Source organism: Tyto alba, unplaced genomic scaffold, assembly GCF_018691265.1.
Source record: "Tyto alba isolate M040663 unplaced genomic scaffold, T.alba_DEE_v4.0 Super-Scaffold_21, whole genome shotgun sequence".
In the NCBI taxonomy this organism is placed as follows: Eukaryota; Metazoa; Chordata; class Aves; order Strigiformes; family Tytonidae; genus Tyto; species Tyto alba.
Genome location: NW_024881295.1, coordinates 3,619,204 through 3,641,816, shown reverse-complemented (window position 1 = coordinate 3,641,816; position 22,613 = coordinate 3,619,204). Strand labels below are relative to the sequence as shown.

General features: G+C 40.5%; 1 protein-coding gene across 5 annotated transcripts in view; it reads left to right on the top strand.

Moving 5' to 3' along the window:
- Positions 1-22,613, top strand: part of FAR2 (fatty acyl-CoA reductase 2) — a 151,510-nt gene that overhangs the window by 115,170 nt on the left and 13,727 nt on the right. For 4 of the 5 annotated variants that reach the window (XM_032995023.2, XM_032995024.2, XM_042795138.1 and 1 more), the window contains 7 exon segments: positions 806-981; positions 3,650-3,829; positions 9,675-9,852; positions 11,236-11,280; positions 13,364-13,482; positions 16,247-16,314; positions 22,074-22,245. In XM_032995023.2, coding sequence (XP_032850914.1) covers positions 806-981; positions 3,650-3,829; positions 9,675-9,852; positions 11,236-11,280; positions 13,364-13,482; positions 16,247-16,314; positions 22,074-22,245 — 938 coding nt within the window. 5 annotated transcript variants of the gene reach the window in all.

The following is a 22,613-nucleotide window of genomic DNA, read 5'->3' as shown; positions in this document are numbered from 1 at the left end:
AGTCATCAGACAGAACAGTATATAGAAAAGTAGGGATCTTTTTAGTGGATAGATGCACAGCATTGTCATTCTGTAGAAGGCTGGGCAGAAAATGTCTGTTGGAAAGAGCTATGGATCATCCTCAGAAAAAAGGGCTGGAAGACAGCTTGAGAGGCCAGCTAGCTGCACACTTGTCCAGTCACGCTGAATTGCTGGTCGAAGTCAACAGCGTTAGCAGTATGGATTATTGAGATTCCCTATCTTTCCATCCCAAAGGCAGTTCCCCACAGGCCTCGTAACATGAAAAAGGAGTGACAGTAGCCAAGGAGCAGCAAAGGAAGTGGAGGAGCCAGAATGTGCCCTGTTCCCCTCCTTTCCTCAGGTCCTTTTTAAAACCATAAAGAAAATTGTTTGAGTCTAATGTTTCACAGGCTTTCCCACTCCATATTCTGCCCTACTCCTCTTTAGCTCCTGTTATGGTCCTACAGGCAGCCTTTGAGGTCAAGTAACAAATGGTTGCAGGAGATGTGGGGATACAGGAATTTCAGTTGCTGTCCCAGGAAATGAGTAGTGCAGAGAAGATTAATTAATCTCTTCAGGGCATTGCTTTGCCTCACCTATTTTTGTTCTGTTACCCCTGTGAGGTTTTCCGATGGGAGGGAACAAGTGAATTAACTATTTTATCAGCTTACTTGTTTCTTCCCTCTGAAAGAAGGCATTCTCTTTTGTGCCAGTTTAATTGTTTGATGTAACCAGACTGGCTACTAATCAAAGTGATCTCAGTAGCCTAATTCTGTACCTGATCTCTCTCTGTTTGTGCTTCAAGGTGTTTGACAGGGTCCGAGAAGATTGCCCTAATTTCCATGAGAAGATTAAACCTATTAATGCTGAACTCAGTGAGCCCAAGCTGGCCATCAGTGCTGAAGATGAGGAGGAGCTTCTGACCCGGGTCAATATTGTCTTCCACTGCGCAGCAACAGTTCGCTTCGATGAGCCCTTGAAGTATGTCTTGATTCCTGTATTTGCTAAGCATGATTCAGAATGCACAATAGCCCATAGCACACCGTTTAGTTAATCTCTTTTATAGCTGTGGTAATAATTCTCCAATTACATTTTCATGCTACATGTGGTTCTGCACTGAATGTGCAATGTAAATGCTATGAAAATGTCATGTCCATATGCACGTCAAAAGTGAAGCATCTTGGCAGATTTCCACGGGAGCAGAAGGAAGTACTGCAAGCTTGGGTTGTAATATAGTAAGGGAGTTAAGTATGACCTAAAATCAGGGTAGAAAAAAGTGTGGTTTAGGTCAAGAGGGAGATGTTTTGGCAGAACTAGCTGAAGACAGCTTGAAGTGAAATTATGTTGTGTCTATCTCTAAAGCTAGTGTTAATGGCCTTTCTTTGTCACTGAGTAACTGAAGAGGGAAATGAGATGTTGTTTAAGAAAATAGCCTATCATAAGCTTTAAAATACCCAACACTCAGTGTAATTAATACATGCTCAGTTTCTGAAGGAGCTCCCTTGGGAGTGCCTGTCCAGGAAGGCTTTCCATTAAGAACAAACAGCAGAAAGAAGCCACTAAAGCAAGATGAGATGTGTAAGTGCTTCTGTGCAACTCGTAAAGGTCAACGAATCAAGGTGGATGATCTAGATTGCTCAATCTTCACAGTTTTTTGAAAAACCCTAAAGCAGTGAGTAGAAGACACAAGTATTAATATCAGTCCTCATTTGCTCATGCATAGGCTAAATAGATCTTCATTGTGTCCACCATAAATAATTGCTTTTTGTAACAACTGATTAGAGATCCCACCAGAAAGAAGCAGCTCCTGATTTAATCTTGAGACATGTGTTGAACCTGGCTCAAGATACAAGTAGCAAAGCACTGCACTGCATTAACAGCCATAAGTGTTCTTAAATTAATACTTGAATGAACATGCTATAAAAATACATTGCAGTGTCATGTAAATTCAAAGGGAAACTACATTTTTAATAAGGACGATAGCTAGAAGGAATTTAAAAAGTTAAAATGGTCATCTGCTTGCAGGCAGTGTAGAAACTATTTAAAGTCTGATTGCGTGTGAATCTCTTTAACAGAAAAAGAAAAATCCAGTATGATTAATGGCAAAATACGAGAAGTTGTTAAAATCAAATAACTTGTATCTGAATAATAAAATATATCATATGGGTCAAAGTTCTAGCAAGTTAAATGTGAAAGCACAACACTACAGCTCAAATAAAAATTTTGAGCAGCAATTTGCTAATGATGCAAAGAATGAAAAACTTTTTCAAACACGGCAGAAGCCCAAAGCCTACCACAATATGTAGAGCCAATAGATAAGGGAGGTGTAAAAACATAGCTACCAAGATACTGGAAAAGCAGCAAAAGAGAAACTAAATTAATTACTAGCATCAACATGCAGTACGTTAAGGGAATTCTCCAGATGGAACTCTTGAGGGCAGAAATCTGAGAAACTGTGTTATGTTGAAATATTGTAGTTAATGTAGTTTTAATATAAATAGAAAAAATAAAGAGTAAAAAATCACCAGAGTTGAATTATGTTCCCCCTAGAAGTCTAGAGGAACTTTGAACATCTCGGCAGAAACCAATGCTGGGCCCATCCATATTCTGAGCGAAATTCTGTTCCCGCCCCTCTCAGAAGGGGTACAATTGAATAGAAATGTACATGGGAGAGTAACTTTCATATGAAGAGAAACTAAAGTAGAAGTATTCATCCTGCTAGAAGGGCAGGAGGAAATAAAAATCTATAGAAAATGCTATTCTTTAATAGCAGCATGCTAAAAAAAATTAGTATCTCTGGCTTTAGATACTATGATCCAAACATTAATCATATTCTTAGCTTCCATTTTCATTCATTTGGACTATTTACAATCTCTCTTCAATGTTAGTATAATTAATTTCTTTAGTGTACACTGTACTTGATAGCATTATTCATAATCTTGTAAGTGTTGTTGAAAGCTTCAACTCCTGGGCTGAACAGCTTGCATATTCCTTAGCCTTTTTCCATCTGTGTGGAAAAGTGTCTTTCTTTCAGTACAAAGCGTGCAACAGAGTTGAACATTTGTTCACTGAGATCAGTTGCAGATACTCTCTAGTACAGCTTCTAGCTATGCTGGATGCTTCAAGGTCAGCCTTGCTAACCAGGAATCTTTTTCTCTTACGCTTATCAGTTCTCTTCTCCATTCCTTGGGAATTTAAGCTGGTACCTCTAATTGCGTATTCTTTCAGTATGAATCTGTTTTTCTGGGCCCGAGGACCCTTTGCTGCTTACCAAAACCATGTGTTTATCTGGTTCCTTAAGGAGAAAGTTGAGTGGGCACCATAGGAACCATAGTGCCTCAGTGGCCATAATGCCACGGTGGTCATGGAACTGTTTGTTCCAGGAAGGGGTGGAAAATATGTTAGATGTAGGGATGGTAGTGAAATGTTACCTCCGACCCCTTGAATTGAGTAAAAATTTTTCAGAGATATTCTGTGGCAAGAACAGCATTGCTCTGAAAGCTGGTTTAGCCCTTGCATTTCATTGAAGCTTTTCACTCTGCTGTGACTCTTCTCTTGCCTTTCCGTTATTTGGCGCTCAGATAATGCTCGGCTTTGATATATTCTTTCCAGTGAAGTGCATTTTGTTTCTTTCCCCTGCCCTCTTTAGACATGCCCTGCAACTGAATGCAATGGGCACGCAGCGGCTCCTAGAGCTGGCACGGCAGATGCAGAACCTCGAGGCCTTCATCCACATCTCCACCGCCTATGCAAACTGTATCCGGAAATTCATAGAGGAAGTCATCTACCCACCCCCAGCTGAACCCAAGAAGCTCTTCGATTTAGTAGAGTAAGTAGGAACTGCAACGCCCCTTGCTGACACCAATTTTGCTTCATTCTGCAGACCTCCAGGTTGTTCATATAGTCTGTCCTGTGGGATTTCTGGTCATAGATGCTGTTACCGCTGTATGGCCTTGTCTGCACACACCATATCAGCAAGAAATACTGGCTGTAATAAGAGTGAGACCAAGGGAAGAGAGAGCTTTCATTTTAGGTGGTTTTGTGAGGTACTTTCCACAGAACGCCATCCAGTAAGGCAGTCCTTTGTGGATTTTCTCTTGAAACTAGCTTTACTGAGGTTTTTTGAAAATCGAAGAAATAGAGACTCTAGTTTGGAGCTTTTTTATCTGGAAAGCTGCTGAAGTCATTCTTTATAAACATTTGGTTGAGCTTGACAATCCTGTTCCAAATAGAAAAGTAGTAGAAAATAGCATAAACCACACTTATTAACCCTGTAATTTCAGCTACCTCTAAACTTTTCCACGCACCATTTTAAAAAAAGACTCTGATTTCATGAGTGTCCAGCACTGAATAAGTTATGATCGAGTTCATTTGCTATCAGAAATGGAGTTCCAGTGCTGCTTTCTGCAAGACTCTCCTCTGTTGCTGCCTTAGTAAGAACTGAAATTTTTCATATACCTCGTATTCATTTCTTTATCTCTTCAGCTTCCCAGTATTATTTCCACTTACTTCAACAATCCTGTGCTATTAAACCAGAGTTATATCTCGATGAGTCAGAAACAGGCTGTTTTAGAAAGAGTTCAGTGTGAGAATCCAGGACTTAGAGGGAACAACAAAAAGGCTTGTTTAACTGAATTTACCAAAATGAAGACTAATTAGGAAGAATAACAAAATCTGCTGATAAAGGCCCCAGGACACCTTTTCCTTAGAAGGATTTTCTAACAGCTGTAACTTGTTTCTCATTTATTTTCTGGTGGTATTCCACTTGTGTAATACAAGCAACCGACCTGTGAACTAGTAACCCAAAGAGATGGCATAAAATCTTTCTTCTCCTTGATTTACGGTAATAGGAGATGAGATGAATTTATGTCAAGCAGAACCACTGAGGTTTTTAAAAGAAAAAATTGTTTGCCCAAAAAAATAATTTGACTAAGCACTGCTCCAGAAAATTTAGTACAAATCAGTGTTTTCTTTTATTAATTTTTCCAGTAGCCCATGTTCTTGGATATGCTTACTTCCAGATAGCAGTCATCTATCATTTATCATTTATTCAGCAAGCAGAGCATAATAAAAATATAAGAAGTGCCCTAGTGCATTAGAGCAATAGGCTGCCTGGCCCAAAATCTTACCCTCAGCAGTAGCACTGGGAGATACTGTGCAGGGTAACTACACAAGCCTGGATACTTTTGCGGTCTCCCTTCTAGCCTTCCAGAAACCAGAACTGTAGTGTGAGGGGTGTTACATCCTATTATTTTTTGACCCATTTTTGAACTCGTTCATTTGTTTAATCCCTTTTTGAACTTTCAGATACTCTGCCTCTGCAACCCCCCCTATGACAGCAGGTTCCAGAAGCTTCTTAACTATCTGCTGCCTAAATTTTTCTTTTACCTGTTTCAAGCTGTCATACTAATAGTTTTGCTTCATATCCCATAGTTACAGCATTACAATATCTGCAGTATTTGTCCTATTCACTACCTCTGCAGTTCTGTAAATCGGTATTGCATTCACCCTAGACCTTCTCTTCTGCAGCCAGAAGAGTCACAGTGTTTTTACTACCTCCTGATATACCAGCTGATCTGTCTCCTTGATGATTTTAGTTGCCCTTCCTCTCTGCCTTTTTTAAACTCCACTCCCTCCCTGAGGTGCAGGGGTCAAACAGAACTGCATGTAGTAGTCAAGGTGTGGTCAATCAAAGTTTTATTTAAACAGTTTCAAAATGACATCATTGGTTTTGTTCTCAATACCTGAGGATGTCCAAAATTTCATTGACCGTTTTGTCTGCTGCTACTCATTGACTTGGAAATTTCATAGAGCTGTCAGCTGTGCTTCCAAGAACTCTTGCTGAGCTGCAACTGCCATTTCTGAGTTCAGTGACCTCTAAAACCAGTTGAGACTGCTTTTCCTTAAATGCATTACCTTACTTCTATTTACAATGAAGCTAATGTCTTTTGGAGTTCATCACTATCAATATTGCATTTCACCACCCCAAAAAGCTACCATCACTTACAACTTTGGAAACAATTAGTGTCGATGGCTCAGATAAAATAAGACTCCAACAAGGGACTGAATGCTAATTGGAAATATGCAGAAGTGCCTGGCTACCTGAGAGGTCACTCCTTCGGCTGCTTCATATAAGACACTAGGAATTAAATTATCATAGTTTGCATGTGCAGCAGAGAGGTTGATGTTTGAAATAAAATTTGAGTGACAGAGGATGGGCTTTTAGATGTGTTCTTTGTTGTGTTTATCTTGGTAGTACATTCGGTTGTTTTTTCTTAGCCACATAATTAGAGATGGGTTTTCTTGCCTTTTTTACTAGATTTTTCAATTTATTTTACTGTTTATCCTATGTCCCATACTCCAGAAGTTCACCACCTTCTGGTGCTTCTAGTGAGATAGAAATCACAGCATGCCCTCAGCTAGGATGGCATCTGCTTCTTTACAGTGTTTGCAGGCAGCATTATAATTGCTCATAGCAAAGACAGCCATTGCCTTCAAAGGCGTTGAAATCAGGTGGGTCTGATTGAAAATCACTGTCTCCAGGGTCATTGGTTTGGAAGGTGTCCTGCAAATCAAAGGCAACATGTAAAAGAGATGCACAGGGCTACAGAGTATGTGAAGGAGCAGGATGGGGAAGGTCCCTTGGATGTTGGGATGATGTGACATAGGCACAGTGGGATAGACATAAACTGAGAGACTGAAGGGTGGGGGATTATTTGGAAACAGAGGAGATGAAGCAGAGCTGGAAGGAGATGGGAGAGATGCACCTTTATTATTCACCATGTAAGTGGAAGAAATGATTTGTGTGTGTCTGGGTACAGAAGGTTTCAGAGAAGGGAGATTAACAGATACCAGATTAACAGATACCTTTAAAAAAGGGGGGCAGGAAAAAGCAGACAAGGAAATATAAACTCTCTTCAAAAAGGGGGAAGAAATATAGGTCATGTTTTGCATCAGCCAGCTTTGAAAGCTTCCCTTCACAAACAACCCTTGTCTTAAAGTGTTCTTCTGCAGGTGCATTAAGTGCATCACACAACTGGATGCAGTAACAGATCTATTTAATGATGCTTTTGGCCATTCACTTGATATATGCTTATGATTCTTTATTCAGTTGAAATCTCAAGTAGGACTTGCAGCTGTTTCTTTTTCTGTGCTTGCTCTATTAGATCTCTGCTTTCCAGTATTTTGATATTTAACCTGCAAGTAAAGCCTCAGGCTTTATCAGTGTAAACCAAAAGTCACACTTCTAAGTGCTGCCAGGCCAACAAAAGAAACATAGAATCTGCCACATCAAGAAAAGTTTGCTTAATCTAAATCTGAGGGCGATCAGCTTTGAAGGGTGTGCTGAGGTGAGGAACACAGTGTACAGTGAAGTGTAGGCTGAAGCAGGACTGGTTTTGTTATTGCAGAAAATTTAGATCCGTCATCATTTACAAGAAAGAGAGTGTCTTATTTATGCAAAATTAACACAGAAATTTATGTTTTTCTATGGCAGAGTAATTTGGTGCATAGATGTGAAAGAAGAGGTTACTAATTGTTTAATTTGCATCTCTTGTTTCTATGGGACAATTGCAGCAGTGAGCAAAAGCAGTAGCTTTTTGATTTAGCATGTCAAAACCTTCAAAGTAGGTCACAGAGGAGTAGGAGCAATTCTCCTAGCTGAACTGTCAGCTCAGTGCTCCTGTGATGGTAATGCTGGTAGATCAAATCACCTTGTAGGATGGTACCCTTGGGACAGTCAGGAGTGTGGTCCTCTCAATGACCACTTAAAGTAATGCAGAGACCTGTCTGGGAGGATGAGGGCAAGGGGAAATTGCTTCTCCTTATAGTTCTAGACCTGTATTGGCTCTGTGAGAATGATAACCTGTAAGCCCCTATTACTTGAAAAGAAAAAAAAAAAAATGAGAAGGGAAAAAAGACCTGTATGCAGCTTAATCTAAGTTCCCAAATGAACTTAGTTTTCCTCCAGGCTTCGCAGAAATAGACATCTCCTTTTGATACGCTGGTAATTAATTACTCAACAGACTCAATGGCAATTTAGCTGAGACCCTGAGGAGGCTGGGTTCAATGGCTGCCTAAAGAGGCTTTGTAAATTAAGTCAATATTGTGTGCTCCTTATAGCCTCTGTGTAGTTTGATTTCATGTTTTATGCTTAAACAATTTTTCTGCCTTGTTTCTGAAGCATGGGACTAGGGTTGCAAAGGAAAGTGTTTTGCCTCCGTAAGGCTTTTTTTTAATTAAAAAAAAATTACTAAACTAACTATACTACTACTAATAATAATAACTAGTAGTAGTATTATAGTACTATCTAATAATAGTATAATACTAACTAAACACTAAAAACTACCAGGTCCTTTTTTAACTCATTCCAAAACTGAGAAATTCACTGAATTTAACCCTCCCCTGCAAACTATTTTGCAGTTTCAGTGAATCAGAGTTTTCTGATACAATAGTTTTCCTGTAATATTTCCATCTGGGTCTAGTGAGAGCTATCTGAAAAGCAGTGAACCACCTGAGCTATCAGGTGTTTGCACATTTAAGTTGACATGATCAAGTAATTCTCCAGGTGTGACAGTCTCCACTTTATTTCTATCCCCTTGACCTCTTCCAGTTTCTGAAAATCAAGATAAGGAGGGGTGAAGTGAGGATCTATTGGAAATGGTATCCTTGCAGTACTCCTGGGAAAAGCACACCTCTTCAGTCTGAATTATAAATCCATTGCCTTAATTGCAGATTGGATTATAGGAGTTAATCTTTGATTCTGTGGTATAACACCAGACTGCTGAAAGCCTGTTGGGGATTAGGAGTGGTGTCCAAGGGCACTGGAAGTACAGCTAGTTCCTGTCCTTTAGACCCCGATGCTAGCAGGACCAGGAAAGCCTTGATGGTGTGCCAGGGAAAAGCCTTTGAGCCTTAAGCCCTCTCTGCAGCACCACAGTGGTAAGGGCCACTCTTTTAAGGGTTGTAACTACTTGTGATGGATTAGATATTTAAATATCTTAAAAACAAAACCAAATTAAAAACAAAATGAAACCTTGGTGGTTTTTTGAGACTTTTTTTTTTTCTTTTTAATTTTTAATCAGCTAGCAGTAGCTTTTTCTTAATTTTCTGTGTGAGCAAGCCAGTGGAAAACCAGTAGGAAGCAGCATGTGACATTGTAAATAGTGCTAATGGAATAATATCCCTGTAGTATATTGTTCTAGCTTTTGAGACCTTTGTAATGCTCAACTTAACTCAAGGTTACCAAGAATCTCCTGAAGCATATTTGGGAGTATATAAGGACTGTTTTGGCTAAGGATGAGTGCTACCTAGTGAGAGTACTACTTTGGAAGGCTCCATCAATCAGTAGACCATGGCTATATCTACGTTACAGATTGCAGTAAATCATAAAGCACATGAGATTGCTTTAGAATGAGATTGTGTAGATACCTGAAGCTGAGTTGGACATCACAGCATGAAGCTCACCAGCGTTATTTTGCACCTTGAAGTTAAAAGTAACCTTTTTCCCCCAAAGCTGTTCTAAATCCAAACCAGTTGCTCACTGCTTTGTCTTAAATGGCTTTGACTTCCTTATCCTTTGTTTCAGGTGAGGATTCCTGTCTCACTGGTCTTTTTTGCCTCAACTTCATCTCTCTCTGCACAGCGGATAATGACATTCTCCTTGTTTCCTGTAGGTGGTTGGATGAATCTATCATTCAAGACATCACACCCAAGCTACTTGGGGAATGGCCCAACACTTACACCTACACCAAAGCCCTGTCAGAATACCTGGTTCATCAAGAGAAAGGAAACTTGAACACTGCTATCATCAGGCCATCCATCGTGGGAGCTAGCTGGCATGAACCTTTCCCAGTAAGCATGAATACATAGCAATTCCCTACCGAGAGCCCTTTGATGCAGCTGTAACTGCAGTACTGTCAGGAATCATTCCCTGCTTGTAGCGGTGTCCACTTGAGAAACATGTGCTCCAGTTCGTAGGAAAGCATGTGGAAGAAGTGGAGGACCTGTGCTGGAGGACCTTATCCAGCAAGCCTTCTTCAGCATCTCAGGAAAGATTTTTGTCTCCATCTGAAAAGAACATATTTAAACAATAATAACAATTGCTGGGATAATAATGGTGCAGAATGCTGGACTTGCAACTGGCAGTCCTACATGCAGAGGATCGTGCCCAGAGAGATAAACAGGGGAGTTTCTGTACTAGCTGGGCAAACGTGAGATCTGAGGGTCAGTCACAGTCCTGATGCGTTCTGGTTCAAGTCTTGCCATGGTCTAGTCAGCCTATTACAGAGGTTCTGATGAGCACCCTAGGCCGCACATGGTCCTTGAAAGCGTTTAATGAAGTCATATGCAGTTACCTAGTATCTCTGTCTTATGTTGGCAATCATTGAGTTCACTAGATTCACACTTGTATGAGCCTGTTGCAGATACAAATGTCAGCCACACAACAATTAAATGCTGCTGTACTTCTGGACTGAAATAATTCACTAAGCTAAATATACTGGTAAGAATAACGTGCCCTAACACTGCAGCCAAATTGGAAAGGCGACATAAGGTCAACTTTGGCTTTCATGCAGCTTGAAGTGTGCCAAAGATTGCTGAGATATAGGCAAGGCTCTAGGCCAAGCTCCTCATCTTGGAAAGACAGAGTGAACTCTGTTAGGTGTCCTAACCTGTTTTGGGTGAGACAGCTCATCACTGCTCTTAACTCCAGCTTCCACAAGCGGCAGTTTCCCTGACCTGAAAATCCTAGAGTAGGATTCAAAAGTGGAGTGGTATTTTTTTTTTTTAATTTCTTGCCTTATAAATTATCTGGAGTAACCAAATCATTGTCAGTGACATCTGCATGTTGTATGTCGGAGGGTATATAACATGCTGACTGTTTTCAGCAATTGTGACAGCACCAAGACACTGTAATGTTCAAAGCCAGAGTTTATTCCTGTAGCCAAGCTAGTACATGGAAGAAGTGGTTTCTAAAGACAAAATTAGATTCTGTTGTTGATGGGTAAATTGCAGACAGAATGAGGTATCATACAATGCATCCCCTGTTTAAAATCAATTAAGTACTTCATATTGGTTAGCTTCCTGGCAGCTGTCTCCAGTAGGCTGGCATCCATCTTACCTGGTGTCTCATTGCTTCTTTGCCTACACCACAGCATTATAGCCTTTTCATTATTTCAAAGCCTGTGTAAGCAACATGTCATTGAAAGAAATAGTAATCATTCTTCTTTTTTGCAGGGTTGGATTGACAGCTTCAACGGGACAAGTGGGATATTGATTGCGGTATGTCTAGTTACTATTTAAGCTCCCCCTAAAGTGGAGTTTGAGTTACTAAAATAGCAATTCTAAAGTTACTCTACAGCCCCACTTAGAAATTATATGCAAAAAAGGATCATAGCAATTTTCTGAATCTGGTAGAAAGATGTCACACATTTGTCATGCATCTGTATGCCTGTAGGACCCAGAGACTGTCTATTTATGCTGCGCTCAAAAAATTAGATTGAAAGAGGATTCATGTTGCTGGTTCACTAAATGTGAATTGCAGTTTCTAAAAACTTAAAAAAAAAAAAAAAAAAGTTTTGGACAAATTTTCAAAGAGCAAAAGATGCATCCTTGAAACTAGGGTAAATCACAGATGTCAAGTCTGAATCTTATAACAGAACTTAATTTTCCAGGCCAGATTACTGTACCATCAAGAAAAGGTAACATTATTTATTCTTTCGTTTATCTTCATATGTGTTGTTTCTAAGTGGACTGTAATAGTTTGTGACCATTCCACAATAACAAAGACTCTGGGTATCACTTGCCATTGCTTTATACAGGATTTCTCCATATACGTAGTACGCCAAAATAATGTGCATAACTATCAATTCAGACTCTGTCAGTCACATGGATAATTCTCTATATTCTTGCTTAACACTCTTGTAAATAACTATTGTGCAAAATGGCAAGGAGCAAGCCCATAAGATAGATAATGAGTAACTTGATAAAATATTCCCTGTAATATGAAAACAATAATTACAGTTTAACATATGAAAACAGAAAAGTTGCATACCTTTTACCCTGGCTTATGGGTTTTTTTTTTTTTTCTGAACTAAAATCACTACCTTAGGTCTATTTGTCAGTGCATAATGCTGTATAGCTATGGGCAGATATTTTTGTTCACGTATGATTTGTCCAAGTCAATTACTTTGTAAAAACTATATTGTAATCAGCCTGATGCAGTGTATAATAGGATTAATAGTCTACAATCATAGGAAAGCAGAATAAAATCCAAGTATCATCTTGTCAAAAAAGCTCATTCATATCTGAAGTAGAGCATAAATAGAAACTGTTACAGTTACTTCTGGAATCCACAGGACCTTTGAAATTAGTGGGTGTATCCAGCTAATGCTTTTATCTGAAACCCCAGCTACACTTTTCAGAGACATTCAAAAGCCCCCAAATGCATCATTTGTGCTCACAAAGTGTTATTCGCTCCTATTCATGTCACAGTTTCTTTCAAATAATTATCTGCCTTTCACTTGTTGCTGACTGCTCATAAAGCTTCTACTGCCTCTTTGCTCTACTCCCAGTATCTTGTGCTGTTTTCTATGTCTGCCATGTCATTGCTATTTGTTGCCATGTCTCCTCCTGTGGAACCTCCGAAGACTAAGTGGTTATCAGGGAAGCCCATTATATACATATATGTTATTCAGGTTAAATAGATATATATTTTGGGGAGCCTGATCCCCTGACAAATGCACTTCCAACCAAAGCAAAATTAAAATCTCTTCTTGCCTACCTCTTCTCTTTGGTTGTCAGTACTTCGTATTTTCACTCCCTCATTTCCTGACTTTCTTCGGGTGGTGAGCTCTTTAAGGTAGGGGCCGTGTCTTGGCTATATCTTTGTGTTTAACAGACACAGCTTGGGAAAAGAGGAGGGTGTGAATACTGCATCCAAAGGAAAGGGAGGGGACTTTTCAAAAAGCCTATTTTAGTCATTTCTAAAATGACTGCTGTCTTTGAGGGACACTCAGACCTCTGCCTGCCAATGTCATTTAAGAAAATGTAACTTCAGGTATCACTGGGAATTTTACTTCAGTAAATTCAAATATATTTCTTTCCTAAGGTATTTCTTTCATATTGAGTTAAATAAAAGTCACAGTTTTTTCTTGTTATACACAGCACAGACGCCGTAATGTTTTCAACTTCCTCTGAAAATGCAGAACAGTGGGATCCACATCAGATCCATCTTTGTTTCCACAGAAACCAAATACTCCGGTGCCAGGCCTGAAGAGTGCTAACGTGACGGTCTGTCCTCAATCCAAGCCGATGAAATCTTACCGCGGCATTACGTCAGTGACTGTTTTCCTTTATCCCACAGGCGGGCAAAGGAATTCTGCAGACTGTCATCGCCAACAACGAAGCAGTGGCAGACATGATTCCTGTAGACATTGTCATCAACCTCACCCTCGCGGCTGGGTGGTACACGGCTGTGCACAGGTGGGACAACACTCCTCTTTCTGCCGGGCTTGGGCACTTACTGCCTGCCCTGGGCCTTTGAAGGGAACCAGAAGCGAATTGAAAACCTGTGCAAGAGCCTGGTTGACTCATTTTCTGGTTCACGTTTTCTCCCCTGGGTTGGCAAGGACTGAGAGTGTAGCAGAAGTAATAAAGGCAGGATTTAGAGTTAGGAAATCTCTAAAGCTGCAGGTGATACCTGTTTCTCAGTACAGTGCAGACTCGGCTGACAAGTCTGTCTTTCAGAAGTCACTTTTCTGAAGGCCAGGAGCTTTACTGCAGCTTCACAGCAGCTGGTTTTTGGGACTCCTTTCTCGGGCAGCTGCACCAAGTCGCTTTTCAAGTGGTTTCTAGAGTTTTCTTGGTGAAAATTCTCTGTGTGTTTTCCTTGGAAAACACTACACAATATAAATATATTATGGGCTTATATGACAGGGGAGATGATCTAAAAAAAAACCATTCTTTGCATTTTTGGGAAGGGTGTGTTTAGATGACGTTAAGGATTTAAGATCTTTTCCTGTGAACCTCTGACTCTGACCTTTAATCATCAGGTGGGAAGTGCTACAGAGTATAAACCACATTAATTATTCTGAAGGCTTATGCAACTCTGAGAAATCAATACCAGGCAAATAAAAGGCAGAAATATTTCACTTTGAAAGACAGAGTAAGCCCTCTGAGCTGAGGGTGGATAAAAGCTGCATACAGTAACCAGAATACAGGGGTCCTAAAAGGATCTTAAGAGGAAGCTCACCAGCTTTTCAGATTTATTTTTCTCATAGTTTCATCCCTTTCCACCAGCAACAGGCAAAGCAACATGAGCTGGGAAAAATAAAGCCAGCTTCCCCTTACGCACCCCACACTGAGAGCCTCCAGGTGAACAGGGCCACACCCGGTCCCTAAAGCTGGAAAAGCAGATGAACACATGCTGATGAGCAGTGTATCAGCACACAGGTAGACTCCCTGGCTCTGGCCATGGTAGGAGAAGTGCCATTTTTTCTAACTTTTTGTTGGCGGAAGATACATGGTTTTAATCTGGTTCCCACACAAATAATCATTAGGCTAAAAGAGCAATATTGGAACTTGATGCAAAGCTTTGTCTAGCTGGGCACAACCCTAAGGTTAGCAATCTGTATACAAAAGTCAAGAGGCTGAGCCTTTTCTAAGTTTGATTTGTCTGAGACAGTTTTGGCTTTAGTTGCTATCTTGAAGAATAGCATGTATGGTTTGTTTGTTTTGGTTTTTTTTTTTTTTCTTTTCAAATCATCTAATTAGAGAGTCAGTATCCTTCAGGGCATGTGACATTACCAAGGGAAATTAGATTCTAAAACTTAGCAGGGAATTGCAATCTTCACTATATAGTGTAGAAGCTCTACAAAGCTCTACACTCTACCAATGTCACTGACTCAGCTGGAAGGTGAAGAATGGAATAAAAAAAATCAACAAGGAGGGACTCTTTGCTGGAAGCTGGGAAAACGGAGAAATCCTTTTCATTGGTGTTTAATGGGCCTGGCCCACTGGAGTAAGTGAAAGTCTGCATTTTTCATCAGGCTGTGTGTGTAGCTGAGCACTAGCTGCGTTTTCTGTATGGGCACGTATTATGGATTTCATCCTTAGAGAGTTGCCGTACTGATTTCCATAACGCAGTTTCCCACATTAAGCACTACTGAGCATTTTATGTTTAACACTATCAGACTTCTTAGTAATTCAGAGTTACAGGAGATCATGGATTCAGAGCTCGACACTTCTGTCAGTCCTACCAACTCTAGGAGTCTGCTAGGGAATAGTAATTATATACAAATGCCATTATTTCAAAGCATTATTTTAAAATGCACCGTTAAAACAGCGCATTATCCAACTGCAGTTTTCAAGTATTACTGTGCAAGGTTTCCTATTCCAGGCTTAGGGATTCTGTCTCCTGGTATCTTTGGGCATAAGAGTTTTGAAAAGGAAGGTTCCTCATAGGCAGCCTCCTCCAGTGGAGAAAGGCTCTGCGCACCGCAGGCTCCCTAGGAGCACTGAGATGCTGTATCCACCAGCCAAGCTCCTGCCCCCTCTTCAAGGCCAGATCTCACCTCTTTTAACATTTTGGCAAATGGCTCCAGCTGCAAATGCGGAGTAAGAAAAATGCTGTATTGATAGCCTCACTTGCACCCTTGGCAAGGCAGGCTTAGATCAAAAAAGCTGTTTGATTTAATTTTGCCTCATATCAAAGGGAGAAATAAAACCAGTATGATTTGTGTTTAGTTCCACACCCAAATAACAACCAAACTTTATTTGGCATTCAAATGAGAATTTTGTAGAAATTGATTGATTTGTAATCACCACCCTAACAAATAGATTTTAAAAGTAGCACAAATCTTATCCATTAAGTAAATGATTTTAAAATACAGTGTGTCCCTGAGGTTGGCTTGGGCCAATTATTTGCAGGATCTTAAGAGAAACTATTAAAAAAATAATCAGAAACCTGCCAGTATGCATGCTTTCCTTGTTTTTATAATTTTTGATAACTGATATATGGATGATTTTTCTTAAACCCTATTAACTTCATATGCTCTCCAGAATCTGACTGAATATTATTAAAACTTCATGTTTTATACTGTATTTTCGTATTTGTGAAAAATGACCTCTTCTGCACTTTTCTTATGAGCTGATATTGTTTCTTGGGCTCTTAGCTTTCATGCTCCATTAATAAAGCTTTGGGTGCTTTACTTCACACCTTAAAATAATACTTTTTTCTCTTTTCCAGACCAAAAAACATGTTGGTGTACAACTGCACAACAGGTGGAATCAACCCTTTCTTCTGGGGAGAAATGAGTAAGGCCTAATTTAAACCTAGAACATGTCAAACTTCAACAGTATTCCTCAGCTAAGCTTTGAAAAGTCGGTTTCCTGTATTTAGGTGACATTCAGCATCTGCCATTCAAACGGCATGTGGGACACCCATTTGCAGTCAGTGAGGGTTCTGTGAGCAAAAGCTCCTGGTGCTGGGCATTCAGCTCAAGAAAGCATCTATTCAGTTTTCATTGTGGGTGTAATCACTTAACAATCCAGCAAAGTACATGTTTTGCTGCACTGAGGTACTAATGTGGTGGAAAAAGGAATAGAGAACCAGCCCCTTAATTCTATGAAAAGATGCTCTGCATAGCCATAACAGGACATTTTCCTTTTCTGATTGAGAACCTTTCCTGGGTGTGTGTGGGGGGTTGTACTCTGAAATCACCTGGAGAACCTGGGTAGTGAATGAAAACTTTCTTCCTCTTTCTGTGAAAAAAATTCTAAACAGAAATAATTAGTGTAGGCTTGAGAAGGCAAACCTTGAAATGACAGGTGTACTTCAAGAACAGTTTGCCTTTTGATCATGAATTTTGTCAGTGGAATAATTAAAATTATTTGCATGGCTGACTTTTCTTCAAGTGGATGTGCTTTTGAGGCAGTGGTGAAAAAAAGGAAGACGAATCCTGACACCCTTACAGTGGAAAATTCATGCAGAAGTCAAGCAGCAGAACTACACGTACAGTCAGTACGTTCATGGACAGATGTATGGGGCCTGATTTGCTTTCTGTTATACATTAATTCATATCTTTGTGCTTGAAATACAGGATGCTGGAAAATCACTACTGTGGTGTTTCACCTCTCAGCCTCTGCTTTGCATTTGTCTTTGCATTATTTAATTGTCAAACTGTAAATCAGCAGAAAATCAGACCGTAATTGCATTTTCAGAACAAGACTTGTCTGAAAATCCTACTAATGTCCTACCCTGAGATTTGATCAAGTGATCTATCAGGGAAGAGATTTCAGCAATTGGATGAGTGGTGAGAACATCACACCAAGTTCCTGGCATTTTTTTTACGAGAGGCCCAACGCTGTGGTTTGTCACAGTCGTGAGAAGAGGTGAGGCTTCACAGATGATTGCTGGAAAACGTAGACAGTCTTCATAGTGTATAGTCAGATCTTCTCTGGCTTTTTCACAGGAGTAAAAGAAAAGCTCTTGACAGGCTACTACTTCAGGCAACAGCCACCATAGCACTACTACCTGAGATTTGCCTTTCTCAACCCATTTTCAGTGTAATTTTACTGATGAAAACAGCAGCGTATTAATGTGTTGTAACTTATCTTACTCTGTTACTTTGCTCATAGCTGTGGATTTAGTAATGAAATCATCTGAGTGCAGCAGAAGCTTGGATAAGCAGTTCAGCTGCGTGATGGATCTGAAGGCAAAATTTTCTCCCTGGGGAGACACTGTGGAGCTCTTTCTGTGTTGGATCTACACGTTTTCCAGAGATCGGCAGGCTGCAGAGGGGTATTAGGTATAAATTCATGAACAGGAATTAGGATGGAGTAACAAAGAGCAAAATTTTGCCCTTAGAGATGTTGCATGGTTTAAGACATTAGTTTGGGAAAAGTTTATTGCATTAGGATGTTGTGATTGCAACCAGCCAGTTTGAATTCTCAATTCAGTCTTCTACCATACCAGGTTGGTTTTGGTTTTTTTTTTTTTTGTAAATACACCCAATTCTAGAATCTTCTTTCTATATATGACAGACCTTCTTACCCCACTCACATTGCTTTTTCTGTCTATTCACTATTATTTGGCTTCTAGTCAGCCAGTCCCATGGCAGGCACTTCCAGCAGGCCTTTCAGAGCTGTGATCTCTTTTAAATAAGAGCTTCCACTGAGTAGTCCAGCCCCTGCACGGAAGGACTGAACTGCAGCCGTCCATTCCCTCCTTCACAGTGGGGAGGCATCTGCTACTGAGTTGTCACCTTCTCTTTTCAAAAGCCTGTTTGCAACTGTGTTTAGCTCTGCCAAACTTTCAGATTGAAGGAGTTGAAGCCAGCTCTTTACCTCCAGTGGTTTTTCAGCTTTATCAGAATTTTCCTTTATCCCCAGCATAAAAGAAGCTGTTTGATGCAAACATACAGGAGACACAGGATCAGCAGAGGGAAAGAGTCTGTTCAAGGAGTGTGGGGAGGCCAGACCGGCACAGGGTCTGTAACCAGTTGGCATGGTGGAGGGTTGTGAAAGCGAGACTGGAAGCTGCTGAGAAACAAGAGTGGGGAAATCACTGGGGAGTCATCTGCTATGGGACCTGAGTGATTGAGTGCAAATCAACCACGGGGTTTGCAGAGGGCAGGACATGGGCTACCTCGTCAGGGAGACTTACACCAGGGCTGGCTATAGAAATGACAGGTGAACACAACAGATTAGGGATTTTTCAGGGGGAGAGGAAGGAAGGAAGGAGAGAAAGATCAAATAGAGAAATTGAGACTGGAATGGGCTGAGGATACCCTGGGTATGGAACAGAAGTGTCTGAGATGGAGACATTTTGAGTACAAAGATGATGAGCTTGGAGGGAGGGAGGAGAAAGAGATACAGAGGAGAATTATTTGAAAAATATATGTCTACTTAAGCAGTTTATGTGTAAACATCCATTGCAAACCAGTTTATTCTATAGATCTCCAGATACAGACAAACCTCTAGTGTTAAAAGGAACTTTAATGAATTTACTTCTTTTCCAAATAAGGCTATGCTTTGGGACCTTTTCTTACTTTATTCTATTACTGCTGTTACTTTCTCCACTGTTACAAAAATGTGGTCAGAAAACTGAGTATTGATCTGAAGAAGCGTATTTTGCTTTGCTGCAATCTAAGTCTTGCTAGTCTGGCTTTGTGAAGTGTGTTTTGCAATTTCTTCTCAAAACTAAATCCTAAAGCAGGCTTTAAAGTGGTGTTTAGTGTGGAAAACTTCATTTCAGTTTACCCTTGAGAGTCTACCTAGGCAAGACTGGTGTCTGATTCTCCCCCTACTAAATCTGCCTTTGAGTTGTAGAATTTGCTGCTGCGTTTTTGTGCTGTGGTCAGAGGGGAAAGGCCACTCACCCACTAAGACATCTGAGTAGCTCCCAGAAGTGATATGTTTCTGGTTCAGGGTTTTCTGCCCACCTGTCCCATCTGCCTATCTGATTCTTTCTTTCTCTCTCTCCAAAACAAACTCTTGGAGCGTAAGAGACTCATTACACTTGCAAAGTTGAACACTTCCCAGAAATTAGGAGGCAGAGTGATCGTGCCGAGTCAGTGCAAGCCAGGGTAAGGGAGGTTGGTAAAGAAAACGCCCGTAGCATTAGCAGTTCCAAGTTATGCAACACTGGTGTTTTCCCAGCTTCTTTCCGGGAAGTCTTTCAGGCTGGTCTCACTGCCCTCTTATTTGCATCTTACAACAGAACCACTTTCATTCCTGACTTTCAGAATTTTTCTTGAGTTTCCAGGAGATCTCTCATCTGCTCTTGACATATGTGCTTCTTGCACCAAGTAATATCACAGCCTAATACTGTAGCTTCTTTACTACAGCTGCATTTTCCCCTACAAGCCTTAAGTAACCAAGATGATAAGGGTGTTGCCGATTTGTGTGACTTTATTGTATGTCAGATGATCTCAAATGACAAGGGCTGCATTTTCCACTTACTGATTAGTTTGTTCTTGCTACCCTGGCCAAAGATGTCAAAATGCAAAGAGAAAAGAAAGGCAGTGGAGTCTTTAACATGTTTCCAAGGGGAAACCTTCTCATACAGCTGAAAACTAGATCTGCAGTATATTAACATCAGGATTTGAATAAACAGACCTATAAATACATGCTGCAGACAATATCAAAACTATCACAATTCTAAAATATCAGTGGTTCCCAGCTAAACTGATAGGTTTCCATTAGGAAATGAAGTGGCCAAATGAAACTAAATGAGATTAAATATTGATAAGCAGATAAGAGTTTGTAGATAAGCTGGGATTTAAAGTGTCTCTCGGAGAAACTTCCTTAAGTAGAGCAGCAGCTGAGAGAACCATGAGCTACTTGAATGAGCACAAATACACAGTCCTTTCCAAACTGAGAGCAGATCTCTTTATGGTTAAAATAATATAACTTCGTTGAAGTATAATTGTAGTAAATGGCCGTGCTACTAACACAGAGGAAAGAAACTCCTCACACGCTGCTTAGACTGACGCAAACTCTGCCGAGAGCTGGGCCAGGACAGCAGCTTCCTTCCCAAACTGCTTATCGCCGTTCCCCCGCCAGGAGAAAACACCTTTCCAAATCTTCAGTAAAACCACTCCAGCAAGCCCTCCCTGCCAGGCACGACTACACGGGAAAGTTTAAATAGGAGGTTTTTGCTAATCCTTGCAATTTTGAGAGAATATATTACAAAGGATAAGATCTCCACACCACAGCCTGCAGGATGACCACAAGATAAACACACCATGGCAGTGTGGCTACATGAAACAGAAGGGATGGCAGTCAGTTCTAGCTGTTCAGACACAAGTTTCAGGAGAACTGGTCTTCAGCCATTAAACTTGCAACATATGGGACACAAGAATTAACAATGAACTTGCACCAAAACTAAATGGTACTATTTTAAAAGTCTGTTGTCTAAATGTAGCAGCTAAGGGGCTAACAAGACTTCTCTAGTTGCTTTTACTTAGAACAAGTACAGCAAAAGTCACTACCTGAAGTGCTATAATGACCCAACCACAGATACAGAAGAGTGCTGTTTGAATATTATGATTGGAATCTGCTTATCTGAGGATGATCTGGCTGTTTCTTGTGACTTGCAAATTCTCATCTGATTTTCTATTTGTAACATAAGCTTAGAGAGTAAACTATATTATGAGAACAGATTGTTGTTGTAACTCTGAAATTAATTTTTAAAAAAGTAAAAAAAAAGCCCACATATTCTTCTTTGTTGAGCTCACTGGTACTCAGGAATAGGAGTACCATCTGTTTATCAGTCCCTCGGATGATAGTCTTATATTGAACTACTGCAGTTCTATTAAGCCTCTGCAATATGCAAATTCCCCAGATCAGCACATCTAGATGCCACTTCTGTGGCACTGTGCCACTGCAAAAGCTCCGAATCAGACCCAACATATTTTGTGCCTTAACATGCAAAAGGAATGAAATTTTACCACCCTCTGGTTAGTTTTCAAGTTAAGAATGCAAGGCAATTTGCTGCTTTAATGCATCCTCTGGAAACAGCCTGAAGTATTTAGTGTTGTGGGCCATGTGTGGTTTGAAAGGATATAATGAAGTCTTTCTAGAAGCAGCACTCTATGTGAGTAAGCAACCTGTCTCTGACTCAGAGTGATATTGACATCAGCCCTTCTGAAAATTTGAAATCAGAAATGTCATTTTTGTTTTATGCTAGCAGATCAAAGTTTGTTTTCAGTGATCTGAAGATATGTTAACGCTTTGCAATTTCTCTTACACCTTTGACGCATTTCTGGCTGCAACTGCCTGCTTTTCCTCCATTACTTTTTGGTATTTTTATAAGGAAGTTTTTGTCTGCCACTATTAAGTCTACCGTCAGATTGTGTTTCAGATAGCAAATAGATGGAATCATCAGTTTTAATGCCAGAAGGGACCATGAGATGATCTTGTCCAACATCTGGTTACATAGTTCGCAGAACTGTAGGTTAAGCATGTTAAGCACAGTAACTTGGGCTTTACTGTAGCATATTGGTGTGGTTGTGCCCCACTCAACTGCAATTAAGTGCTTGGTTTTAAGTGAAATGCCTGTTCCCTTACAGGGCAGTATGCCATGTCCACATTCAAAAGGAACCCACTGGAGCAGGCCTTCCGAACACCCAACGCTCACTTGACGTCCAGCTGCTTGATAAATCAGTACTGGGTAAATGTCAATGACAAGGCACCGGCCATACTCTACGACCTGTACATGAGGCTCACAGGGAGAAAGCCTAGGTAAGAAACTGCAGGACTTCAGCTCCCTGCATGCCCGCGCTGTTACGGAGAGCTGATGTCTAAGTTCTGAGAACTCACTGCCTGAGCCTGGAGTCCCTGGTCTTCCCATCTCCTTGTCTTGAGGAGATTGCTCAAAAAGAAAAGGAACTGCATGGCCATAGCTAAGTGTAGCCTAGAGTTCCCACCTTTTCCAGTACCTGGGGGACACCAGATCTTTCCAGCTTAGCTTTATACATTTCAGAAGTTCCCAGGACAGAAGAGGAGGGCCTGTAGTTACAGTCCTCTGTATAGCAAGATTTCCACCATTGCAACTTCCTGATGAGATTGCCTCTGTCATGAGCTTCCACAAGGACTTGAAACCAGCAAGG